At 35.6% G+C, this 12303-nt stretch overlaps 1 protein-coding gene across 5 annotated transcripts in view; it reads right to left on the reverse strand.

Annotated features, from left to right (window-relative positions):
• Positions 1–12303, reverse strand: part of Erbb4 (erb-b2 receptor tyrosine kinase 4) — a 1076693-nt gene that overhangs the window by 330558 nt on the left and 733832 nt on the right. For all 5 annotated transcript variants that reach the window (XM_006495692.4, XM_006495693.4, NM_010154.2 and 2 more), the window contains exon 5: positions 8014–8079. In XM_006495692.4, coding sequence (XP_006495755.1) covers positions 8014–8079 — 66 coding nt within the window. The remainder of the gene's footprint in view (positions 1–8013; positions 8080–12303) is intronic.

Here is a 12303-nt window from a genome sequence, read left to right on the forward strand (position 1 = left end):
GAAGATGTAAAATTGAGTATCAGAGGTTGTCTCTTTAAAAATATTCTAATTATCCAATCTGCAACTGAAGACAATTATGACTACTTTTATGCAAAATGGGTGTGTAGGTTGAGAAAATCAAATGGTAATATTTTAATGTGTGCATTTTTCTCTTTCCTAACACAAAATTCAGTGTCTAAGTGAGATGAAGTTGGGTCTGGTAGGACAAAAGGCAAATGTAAAATGAAGTCGCCACATTTCTTGATAGTAAGAGCCCAGAGAGAGCTGGCCTGAATCTGAGACTAGAGATAACAAAGGACATGCAGTATCTATTTAAAATGTGATAAGTGCACTCCATACATCTTGCAGGGACAGAGATAGTGTTGTTCCTTTTATCATTATTATTTATTTCTTAAAGCTTAGTCTCCTTCACACCTACACCTATACAACTCAGACCTCAGAACTCAGTTCTTGTGAATAGACAGAGTTGTCATTCTTCCCGGCAAGCTTACTAAATAATACTTCTATAAGCTTCAGACTTCACATAGAAGATAAGTTTGTCTCCCCTGACATGACTACATTAATCCACTGAATCAATTTACTTAAGCTGTGCTGTGGAGCAAGGCAGGCGCGATTTAACTGAGCTTAAAAAGTACTTTCAAGTTGGAGTTGCTCTTCCACATGTAAGGCATCTCTCAGTATCCCAGCCTAAGATCTGTTTGACCCTTTGCAGTGATGCGAGAAATGTTCTTGTTAGGTTTCTAGGGTCAGCGTGCTCTAGCATTAAAAAAGGATTTAAGGAGCATGAATTCAAGTTGTTCAGAAAATCAGGCTCTTGGGTAAACCAGAGCAAAGCACTTAGTAAGATTGTACAAGCATCATTTACTTACATTAATATTTATAAAATCCCTTAGCAGAGCTAAGATTTCTTAAAATATTTTGTTTAGAAACAAATCTTCTATTCTAATAGAGAATGTTTATAAGATACCTACTGGTCCTGGTTTATAATCTGAACATCAGGAAATGCTACTGAGGACATACTTAAATTACTCAATATGCCTTCAAAGCAACTCTGACTCATAAGCCAGTGCATACAATAACTAGTATAGTGGAACTGAAAACACATATAATTCTAAACTCTTGGAAATATAAATAATAATTCCTGAAAACTGAACAAATAATCCTTTGTGTATAATAAAATGCCAATAAATTCTCCCTGGACTTCCATTTTGTGAACTCTAAGTTGAACACAGCAGAAGTTTCCCGCTGTTTTGGAAACCCTGAAGCTTTTCTCTCAAGGAAGCCATGATGTGCTGACATCTTTTTTCCCCGCTGTGGCTCCGTATACAGACATTGTCAGCTCTCATCACTCCCGTGCTTCATCTCACCCAACAACTTGATCATCACTGTGAACGTCTCCAGAGCTGAGCCATTTGTCTTGCTGTGACTTCTCACCATTTAGCTACACAGGGCAACCTCTAGACATACCAACCAGGAGGCACAACCAAAGGAGTAAGTTAGTGGAAAGGAGAAGGAATGAAATACTATCTTAACTCCAACTTCCTGAATTGAGATGAAGGAAACTGGAATGGTTGTCCTTCCTTTCCTAATACTTTGAAATTCTGAAAAAAAAATTCCACAATAGATATAAAGGAATGTTTGATTAAAAAGAAAGAAAAGAAAATAGAAAAAAATTAGCTCTAGGAAAGCTCTCCCCAGTAGTAATGTACTTCAGCCATAGGGAAAGAAGTAATTTGTAAACTAAGACTACATCTTGCACATGTTATGGACAAACAGTTAAGTAGAATATTATCAAAAGCATCAACAAATATTGTAAATTCTGTGAAATTCATTGTAAGTCATATTAGTTCACGGAGGAACCACAGAGGAAAATCTAAGGGGAGACTAGAATTCTGGGTTGACTGTAATTCACCTCTGTGAAAGCTCAGAGGGATTTCTCATCCCCACAGAATCTTCCACGAAACCTAATTATCACTGAAATGTGAAATTATTTTTATAATTATAAAACTTGGGCCTTATTATACTTATGTGTCTGAGTAGTTCCAAAATATAATTTGCTCTCTTCTATAAATATGTATAAGTGGTTTATCTGGTAAGTAACTCAAGGGAAGAGGAAAAGAATCTGCGTGAAAGGCAAGGGCAAACAGCCTTCACTTCCCTCAGTCCTGTTTCTCATCCTTTGCTCTGGACAGCAGATGTGTTGTAGACATCTCCAGGTTAGACTGAGCTGTAGAGTTTGTCTCCCATATCATTTCATTCACTTATCATGAAAAACTGCTTCCAACACACTTCCTTCAGTTATTATACTATTGTTAATCATTGGGTCATTAGTCTATACCCCAAAATGCTTATGTATTCCAACTTTAACATTGAATAGAATCCCTTTCTAAAAAAAAGAAAAAAGAAATCAACCCTCTGGAGTTGAGAATAACCATTCAATTTATAGACATGGTAACTGAAATTTAAATGGAGTTGTTGACGCATGACAAGAAGCAGAACGACTGTGATTTCTATCACGTGACTGATTTCTTTTCTCTCTCTTTTTAATTTTATTTAATCTTTTATTTTATACTCCAGATTTTATTCCCCTTCTGGTATACCCTCCAACTGTTCTCCATCCCATACCCCCTTCCAACCCCCTGTCTATACGAGGATGTTCAAAGCTAACATACCATTGCAGTGCCCTCTGCAACATGGTGTGGAGACCGAACAAGCTTCGGATTCAAATACAGAGGCTTAAACCCAGTATCAGCTATACAAATATGACAATCTCCAGCTTACAGAAAAAGATCATTGTCCTCCTTAATTTGCAAGAAATTTATCTTTAAAAACATTAAAATAGAAACATCTTATAGGCTATTAGATTCTGTGATAATATATAGTATACTAAAATTTGTACTTGGATAAATATATATATATATATATATATATATATATATATATATATATATATATATATATAAATTTATAGAATGTGGAGAATATATGGTTACCATTAAGTGGATTTTGTATTATAATGTTATTGTGAGCTTAATTTCTAAACTTGCTCTTAGCCAAAAGGCTGAAAAGAGATAGTGACCTTAATTTCTATGCAGAAATAATAGGTAAACGAAATCATCTTGTATTTTGTGATTTTTCTGTACAAACAGTAGAGTAGTGGGTTTCTTAGTAAGGTCTCTCTTTTCCACTACACTAGAATATAGCAAAACCCTTTGAAAAGGTAATATGGGGCTGTGACTGTTTCATTATGGGTGAATATATGTGCTGTACAAGCAGGAAGACCTGAGCTTTGACCCTTACCACTTACATTCAAAAAGCTGGCTGTGACCATCCATGTCTGCAGTCCTCAGTTTTCAGAAGCTATTTGTTGTGAAAAGCCCATTAGTACCTGTGCGTTTTTGTCGACTTCCATGTCTCTCCATTGCATCACCATAAGGTCTGGCATCAATTCTTGATAAGCAACACCAGCCCAGCACCATGTGATTAGGTTTGGAATTATTTTATACTGTCACCAAATACTGTATTTCCCATAGGAACATAGTTTTAGTTTAGAATCTGGTTTAAAATTCTTGTTAAAAAAATCCCTGCCATAGAATATTGTTTCTACTAAGTGAGTTCATTGACATCTACAACCACTTGCAGGTTTGTTTTTCTATACTAATCATTTAGTAAAAGCTAAAAACTGTTGTGAATGTGCTATTAGTCAAGGAATAGAAAAAATGTGCACTGGCACATATTTACCCTGGCAGCAGTAATTGTTGCCAAAAATGTGATTCTGTGTTGGTGATCTCTACGAATGTGCAAACATATAAGCGAGTTACCTCATAGAAATGCCACTTCTAAGAACTAATACTATGGAAATTCATGCTTATATGCATGGACAAAACAGGTCAGGTTGAGAGAGCTCTAAAGAGTGGAGAATAAGTACACATGGTTAAAGAAAGCAGTAGGGAAATCAAGAAGGAATTTAACTGAGACAGAGGAAGAGAGAGCATTATAGAGGGAGTCAGAGGAAGTGGACATAAATAATACTGACAACTTTTGAAAAAGACATAAGGAGATGTTTAGTGTGTGCGTGCGTGTGTGCGTGTGTGCGTGTGTGTGTGCATGCATGCATGTCTATCTGTCTGTCTGTCTGTCTGTCATCTATGTGTATAGTTTTAATGAAATTATGCTTGTTTGGTTGATAATACTCCCCACAATAGCCTGTGTTACCTAACAAAATCCTTAGTGCCATGCATTAAAAAAAATTCTCCCTCAGAATTGTTGGCTCAGAGTGCTTAAGAGCCTCCCCAAGTAATAAGGGACATTGAATAGCTCTTGGCTGTCTAACATGACTTGAAAATGAAAATCTTATTGTTGAAGACATCACAAATTTCAACACAAGATTTGAAGGAATTGATCTCCCATTGTACATAAGGTATGTGAAGGATTGTCTCCCACATTATGTAAAGATGTTATGCAGGCTTCAAGAAAGAAAAGAAAAGAACTACACAACAGAAAAACCTCCAAACCAGAACAAGAACAAGCATGACAATAAATCCTTAAGGTACAATAGTGACAGTTATATCTTAGGGGTAACCAACAGCTGTTTAATTGAAGGTAAGTCATCATTAGGAAGGAACTCAAACCTGGTGCTGGAATTCTAGCCAACAATTTCATCATGACTGGTATGGTTGAGTGTAGAAGAGACTCTACAGATGATTTTTCCTAAAGTATAATTCCTGCATTCTAAATTCTTATCATTTCACCAACATGTAATTGTAGCTCTCATTCATCGAAGATGCTTCTTTTTGCACCAGAGACCATTTTATATATCCACAACTCTAAAATGCAGACAATTGGCTGTGAATTTCACTTGATACTTTTACAACACCAGCACTACAAAGAAGACCCAGAGAATATTGTAGATGAGGGTGATTAACTTCTAAGATTCAGAAGGTGAGGGCATAGTCTGTGAGGTAGTGTCATCTATGCATGATAGGAAAAGTGTACCCATAAAATCTCAAAAATATGGTTGCCTATGCAAGACCCGCATAATGTCAATGTCAGTAACACAAGTTGACATGCTATTATGGGTGGGGGAATTTTCACAAGACTAAAATCCTAGAAAAATTGTTAAAGGTAATGGCTGCTGAGAGATAGATTGACAGACTCTCCAAGGATTAAACCCTCAAGGATTACCTGTTCCCAAGTGATCAGCCGCAAGGAAATACATGTATGAACAACACTAAATGCATGCAAAGGCTATATAAATATGTTTTTGTGTGTGTTTATGTGTGTTTGTGTACATATAATGTATAAAACAATACTTAAAGAGAGGTCATGAATTCAAGGAGCTCTCAGGAACACAGGGGCAGTTGGAGGAAAGTGAGTGCAGGGTAGAGATAATATAAGTGCAGTAGTGATTTATGGAGTCCTGAAACCAGAACAAAACAATACACTCAAACCCCTAAATCCAAGAAGCTGTAGATTCTTTAAAAAAGAAATTCATGTATTAGAAAGTGATAAATTCATAAAATTAATAGAGAATCAGAATATGAAGGACTTAACATATTATTCATTTTTTAGATGATGTACCTTTGAATAAATGTATAGATCAAACAGATGTTATAAGTGAAAAATAAAGTTAAATGTATACTATAGTTTGTATTGAATATGTTCTAAAACTTATGATATTAATGACATGGTCCCTAACTCACGGTATCATTTGAAAACAGTAGACACTAAAAAAGTGAGGGCTGCGGGGACAGTTTCTAGTACTAGGAGGGTACTCCTCTTGAGGATGATTTGATCCTGACCTCTTTTTTTTATTAGATATTTTCTTCATTTACATTTCAAATGCTATCCCAAAAGTCCCCTATACCCTCCCTCTGCCCTGCTCCCCTACCCACATACTACCACTTCTTGGCCCTGGCATTCCCCTGTACTGGGGCATATAACATTTGCTAGACCACAGGGCCTCTCTTCCCAATGATGGCCATCTAGGCCATCTTCTGCTACATATGCAGCTAGAGACACAAGCTCTGGGGGTACTGATTAGTTCATATTTTTGTTCCACCTATAGGGTTGCAGACCCCTCCAGCTCCTTGGGTACTTGCTCTAGCTCCTCCATTGGGGGCCTTGTGTTCCATCCAATAGCTGACTGTGAGCATCCACTTCTGTGTTTGCCAGGCACTGGCATAGTCTCACATGAGACAACTATATCAGGGTCCTTTCAGCAAAATCTTGCTGGCATATGGAATCGTGTATGCATTTGGTGGCTGATCATGGGATGGACCCCCGCATGGGGAAGTCTCTGTATGGTCCATCCTTTTGTCTTAGCTCCAAACTTTGCATCTGCAACTCCTTCCATGGATATTTTATTCCCTATTCTAGGGAGGAATGAAAGATCCACAAATTGGTCTTTCTTCTTGATTTTTTTGTGTTTTTGGAAATTGTATCTTGGGTATTCTAGGTTTCTGGGCTAATACCCACTTATGACCTCTTTCTGTATTTAACTTCTCTTCAATGTCTCATCAGATTTTCTCACCCATATTCTCCATGCTGTGGATGCTAGCTGGCAACATGCCCATGGTTAACAGAACCAATCACTCCATGGCCAAAACGTTCAAAGCTGCATGCCAGAATCAACTTTTAACCTTACATATTTATCATTTTACAGATATGTTTTACGGTAACAGAAAGCTAATGAACACATAGATAACATAATAAGCGGTTGTGAGTAAAAATGGGAAAGGCATTTAGTCATGCATTTTTTATCTATAGAAATTATTTTCTGAATTTTATGATGAATACCAATGGATGGCTGACAATTTTATGTGATTCTGTTTATATTTCTTCAATTTGAATACTAAAATATACATAATTTAATAAATTTAAGAATATTTTACCTTTGAGGGTTATTCTTTCTGTATACCCACCATTGCTGGCTTATGCTATCAAAATTGGCTTATGCTATAATAATTTATTTTATTATTTCTTTATTAAAACAATGTCATGAACTGAGATAAATGTGAAATCTTCAAAATTTTATCTAAAATGATGACATTGAGCAATATTTGCCTGTTTTAAATTTTCAATATTTTTGTTTTCTATGATATCAAAATGTGCATTTCATGTTATCACCAACCTGTTCCTTATTTTTTTTAAATGTTGGTTTTTAATGCATGGCAGGAGTTTATCACTTGCATAGAGCTTTTTTGTCAAATATAAGAGAAATTATTTATTCACAAGATTGATGAAATATCATGTATATTTTGAGTATAGTAAAAATTTAAGAATGCTAAAGGTATTGTATATGTGTTTAGGGCTGGGGATCTAGCCCAGGTTTCATCCATACACAGCAAAGACTCTAAGGACAATGGTCATTCTTAGCCCTCGACCTTTGCAGTGCCACTCTTTGTTTCCCATGTCCTATCAATGATGACAGTTACTGCTCCTATTAGTTAAAGACTGAGTTAAGAACCTACTGTTTATAATAATGTGCACATACTAACACACACACACTGAAATTGAATGTTAAAAGGAAGCATAATCTACGAGTAAGTTTGTTCGTAACAGTCGTGATAGTAAACACATTAGCCATGTAGCCTACATGTGTGTGCCATATTCAGGGCTTTGAACAAACAGGTACAGGTTCCTTCTTGCAGTTTTATTTTTGTAATCCATGAATGACAATATAAATACTTGGGAAATTTAATTCAGTACCAATGTATTTGAAATTGATTTAATATGAATTTTTATGCCTTTGAATCTCCTAATTTTACTGATACACAGACTTCAAAGTCAGAGAAAAATGTCATGACAAATGTGCAATGGAGGTCATTAAATGAGAAACCACAAAGAAATAAGAGAAGCAATTATGTACTGTTTCATTTGAAAGCAATATATTAATAGCTTATTCTGATGGAAGCAAATGAAGCTCATTGCACACTGCAGGTGATCAGAATTGTGAGGAGATTCCATGATAAACTACTGACATTTTCAAGCCATATACTATTGCAAACTTACAGGTCTGGCAGTGATTTTCTGTGGGTCCCCAGCATCGGCCAGTGCAAGACTTATGGCATCTTCCACCTGCACAGAAGGAAGAAGAATGGGAAAGTTCAAGTTCACTATATCTTTTCACTCTTGTACCTTTTCAATGAAATACTCTTGTATAGGATGAGGCTTTTATGTTGTGATAGAATTGAGATATAAACCCCAAATATATTCATCTATGTGCCAACATCTGCATGTCCTTTGTATCAGAAACCGAACCACAGTGTCCTGATACGTGAAATTGTCTTGCACTTTACATGAAAAGGAAATAAACCTAGATGTAATCTTTTAAATAAGTAAATAGTAATATGCTTTCACTTTGATTATTGGGCATTGCTGTTTCATTAATCTATTCTACTTAATATAGCTTCTAAAACTCACAACCACCACTAAAAATTAAGGAATAATGGTTTGAAGGAAGAAGCTGAGGTCTATGAGAACAAGAACATATAGTCAAGCGAATCATAAAGCATCAGGATTAGAGGCAAAATCAAGGAGATAAAAAGTGCAAAGTTTAAGGAAGCTTAATGTCAGCTGTTTAATATATATGCCTAAGATGTTGCTATCTCACTTTTCAGATGGAATTCTATAAGAATTAGGGTCAAAGTTTCATCTATATGTGTTTGCCTCAGTGGATACATCTGTTCCACACAGAGATTTCCAGGAATACATAAAAGAGGCACATTAACTGAGGAAACCACGTGAAAGGACTTTCCTTGAAACTTATTTCTGAATTTCACTCCAAACCTCAGTGTACCACTGACTTCCCTTTAAAATTAAGCATCCATGAAAAGCTATTAAAGACTAAAGCCTTTTTAAAGATAGTTTTTTTAAGAATCTTGTTAATTTTATATCATTAACTACAAATTCAACATCTTTAACTAGGATAACTACATCTTAAAAATATTAGTTATACCAAATATGACAGTCCTCCCTTGAATCACACTTCTAAAATCCTTAACGGAGAACTGTTACTACTTACCAGTTTTCCCTGTCTAATGAGAGTGACCAGGTAATCTACAAAGATCAACAACTCTCACTGATAAACTACACCTGACTGATACTTCCTTTGCCTGAAACTTAGACTTCATGGGAGTCTATTTTTGGAAATGAAAAAGAACCATGTCCAACCTCACGTAATGTTTAGGCTCTCAAGTCTAGTTATCTTTTGAAAAGTATGGGGATTCTTTTGGCAACAGAGTTTATTTAAAGCAAGCGTTGGTGAGATACAGCTACTGACATCATGAGTGTGTGGTAGTCTGTCATTCTGCCATCTGCCTGTTTGGGTCTAAACACATTACATTCTCACAATGCAAACTCATTCTTGCTTCCAGGAAAAGAATTCCATCTGGAGCAAACAATATAATTTTAATCAGTGATAATGATTATTATTATTAAAAATTTACTGGAGTTCCTTTGTTGCAAATTAATAAACCTAAGTAAATCTTATTTGGGCCATCAGAAATTAGAGAGGACTGTGAGTCAGAATAAGAAATGAAAAATTTTTGAGGACAATTTTTTTATGAGAAAGTAGATGAAGCCTTTTAATGAATTCACTAAGGACTTTTATATTCATTCTTTAAGTGGACTGAAGATCCACTTTTAATTGAAGCTATCTAGAGTAGAGAATAATCTACCATTTAATCTACGACTTCTTTAATTGTGTTTGGAATAATAAAATATTTAACTTTTACTCTTCATAGTTAGAATGTTACTCATTTAAAATATAAAAAATAAAGGGAAATAGAAAAAAGTGACACCAAACATAATCACAAACAGTCACTTTAGTATTCTATTTATTTCTGGTTGAGTTGAAATTTTTCTTTTGGAGTTTCAATTACTAACCTAAGATTTGTTTCCAGAATCAGTATGTTACATACATAAATATGGACATTGTTTATTTATATATTCAAAATACATTTAAACTTTTGTGGGAGGTTGAGACAGGGTTTCTCTGTATAGCCGTTGCTGTCCTTGAACTCACTCTGTAGACCAGGCTGGCCTTGAACTCAGAAATCTGCCTGCCTCTGCCTCCCAAGTGCTTGGATTAAAGGCGTGCGCCACCACCGCCCAGCACATTTAAACTTTTAAGAGTGAAATGTCACTGAAAATAATGTCTGCAGTTTTTGTCATACAATCATGACATAGCTCTACTATTTTGAAACATGTTATATAGTATACACCCAAAGAGATGTTAATAATTTCATCTTGTTTACCTTCTCATTATGAAATGTCAATTGGTTGACTTCATGTATATATCAGTATTTATCAAAATCCTGTATAATTGTGGAAAGGATGCTACCACCAGCAGCTTCTCTGGGAATGCCTATCTTTAGCATCCTCAGTGTTCTTTGTAAAGAACAGCTGAGCTGCTGGTACCCACAGTTAAGACTGCTTGGACTGCATATGCCAGCTTTCTATCACACTAGGGAGGTTTACTTACTTGAAGTCTGCTTTTACAGAGGGTCAGCCTCTCCTATCTTGAAGAGCTTCTACACTTTCTGTCCAGAGAATACACTGCACTGTGGTTTTTAAAGGAAAGACCAACATTATTTTCACTATGTTATTGCAATGCAGTTAGTGCTACCATATGTGACCAGGATGCTGCAAGTCTTCTTTTGGAAGTAACCATTTGCTATGTATTTATCCTCTACCTGATTTGATTCTTGTAGGTAACTGGAGTATATGAAGGTATATATAATTAAATGTTTTAAATATGTGCAAAAGCCTCATATGGTGGTGCATATTTCCAGTTGAAGTATAGGCAGTAGATTCTGGACACAAGTCTGGGCTATATGAAGCCTTGTATCAAAACACAGCAATTACACCAGCACAAAACAAAAGCCCCAAATAAGAACAAAGCATCCGAATTGCATTTACTTCCACAATTTCTACTACATATAACCATCAAAGATATAATGTGGTAAAGGGTTTCTATAATAACCGTGAGTTCAGCATGGTAAGAAATTAACCAATAAAACTTCTTGCCAGCTCCCCTTCTTTTCTCTATTCTTAAGAACTTCATATGTATGAACCCTATTTTCTTATATATTAGGTACTGGATAAAGTATCAACTGTAAAAATATTGAATGAAAACAGACAGGACTATAATTTCATGAACTTCAAAATTAACTTAGGCGTGTTTTGAAATGGAAAGCTTTGATTCCCTGAGTTCAGAGGTTTCCCTCTGTATGTGTCAAAGAATAATTCAATACATTTTAATTTTTTATTACATATGCTTGTACTTTTCTTCCTAATAATTACATCATAAAGAGAGATAGGGTTATTTCAATATGGATTTTTTCAAACATGTTCTTTCATTTTTATTTCTATGTCTATTTTTATTGAAAATTGATTTTGTTCTCACATAATATACACTAATTGCTGTTTCACTTCCCTCTAATTCTCTCAGTTCCTCTCCACCTCCCCTTCCATACACACACACACACACACACACACACACACGCAAAGAGAGAGAGAGAGAGAGAGAGAGAACTCCTGCAGAGCAAAGGGGATAAAAATATATAAATAAAATAAAATAAAATGAAAAATAACATAATATTAAATAATAACAACAACAAACTCTGTCACAACTCCAGATAAGAAACCTCCAAGCCTGCTGCTGAGTTAACTTTCTGCTGACAGTATACTGATGGGCTTGTTAACTGTCTGTTGATGGTATACTGATGGGATTCCAGCTTACCCTTAGTTCTTTCCCCAGTGAGACTCCCTTCAAGAAGACTAAATTTCCATTTGCTAGTGGTTATCAATTGTAGATAACTCCTGAGTTTGCAATAAGGCCTTTTGCCCACGTCTCCTTTCAGATCTATGACACAAACTGCTACAAGCATTTTCAGTCCCTACATATTGTGCCCCAGTCTCTGTGAGTTTAGATGTATGTTAATCCTGTTGGTTTAGAGGGCCTTGTTTCCATAGTGTCTGCTATCTCCTCAGGCTCTTACTTTCTCTGTTTTCTCAGGGTTCTTTTGTTCATTTGTTTGATGGGTTAGATGTTTTGGTTTGGTTTGGCTTAAGAGGAGAAATTTGATGGAGAAAAACAGTTTAGGACCGAGTCCTCTGAGGTTTCTCTCTCTCTGCCTAATGTCTGTCTGTGGGTCTCTTTCCTTGTTCCTATGTGTACTGCAGGAACAAGCTTCTTTGATGATAGCTAAGGAGGGTACTGATCTTTAGTTCAGGAAAACGTTATTAGGAGGCATTTACTGCATTATTTTAGTAGAACTGTAATATTAGGGTGTACAC

Source organism: Mus musculus, chromosome 1, assembly GCF_000001635.26.
Source record: "Mus musculus strain C57BL/6J chromosome 1, GRCm38.p6 C57BL/6J".
In the NCBI taxonomy this organism is placed as follows: domain Eukaryota; kingdom Metazoa; phylum Chordata; class Mammalia; order Rodentia; family Muridae; genus Mus; species Mus musculus.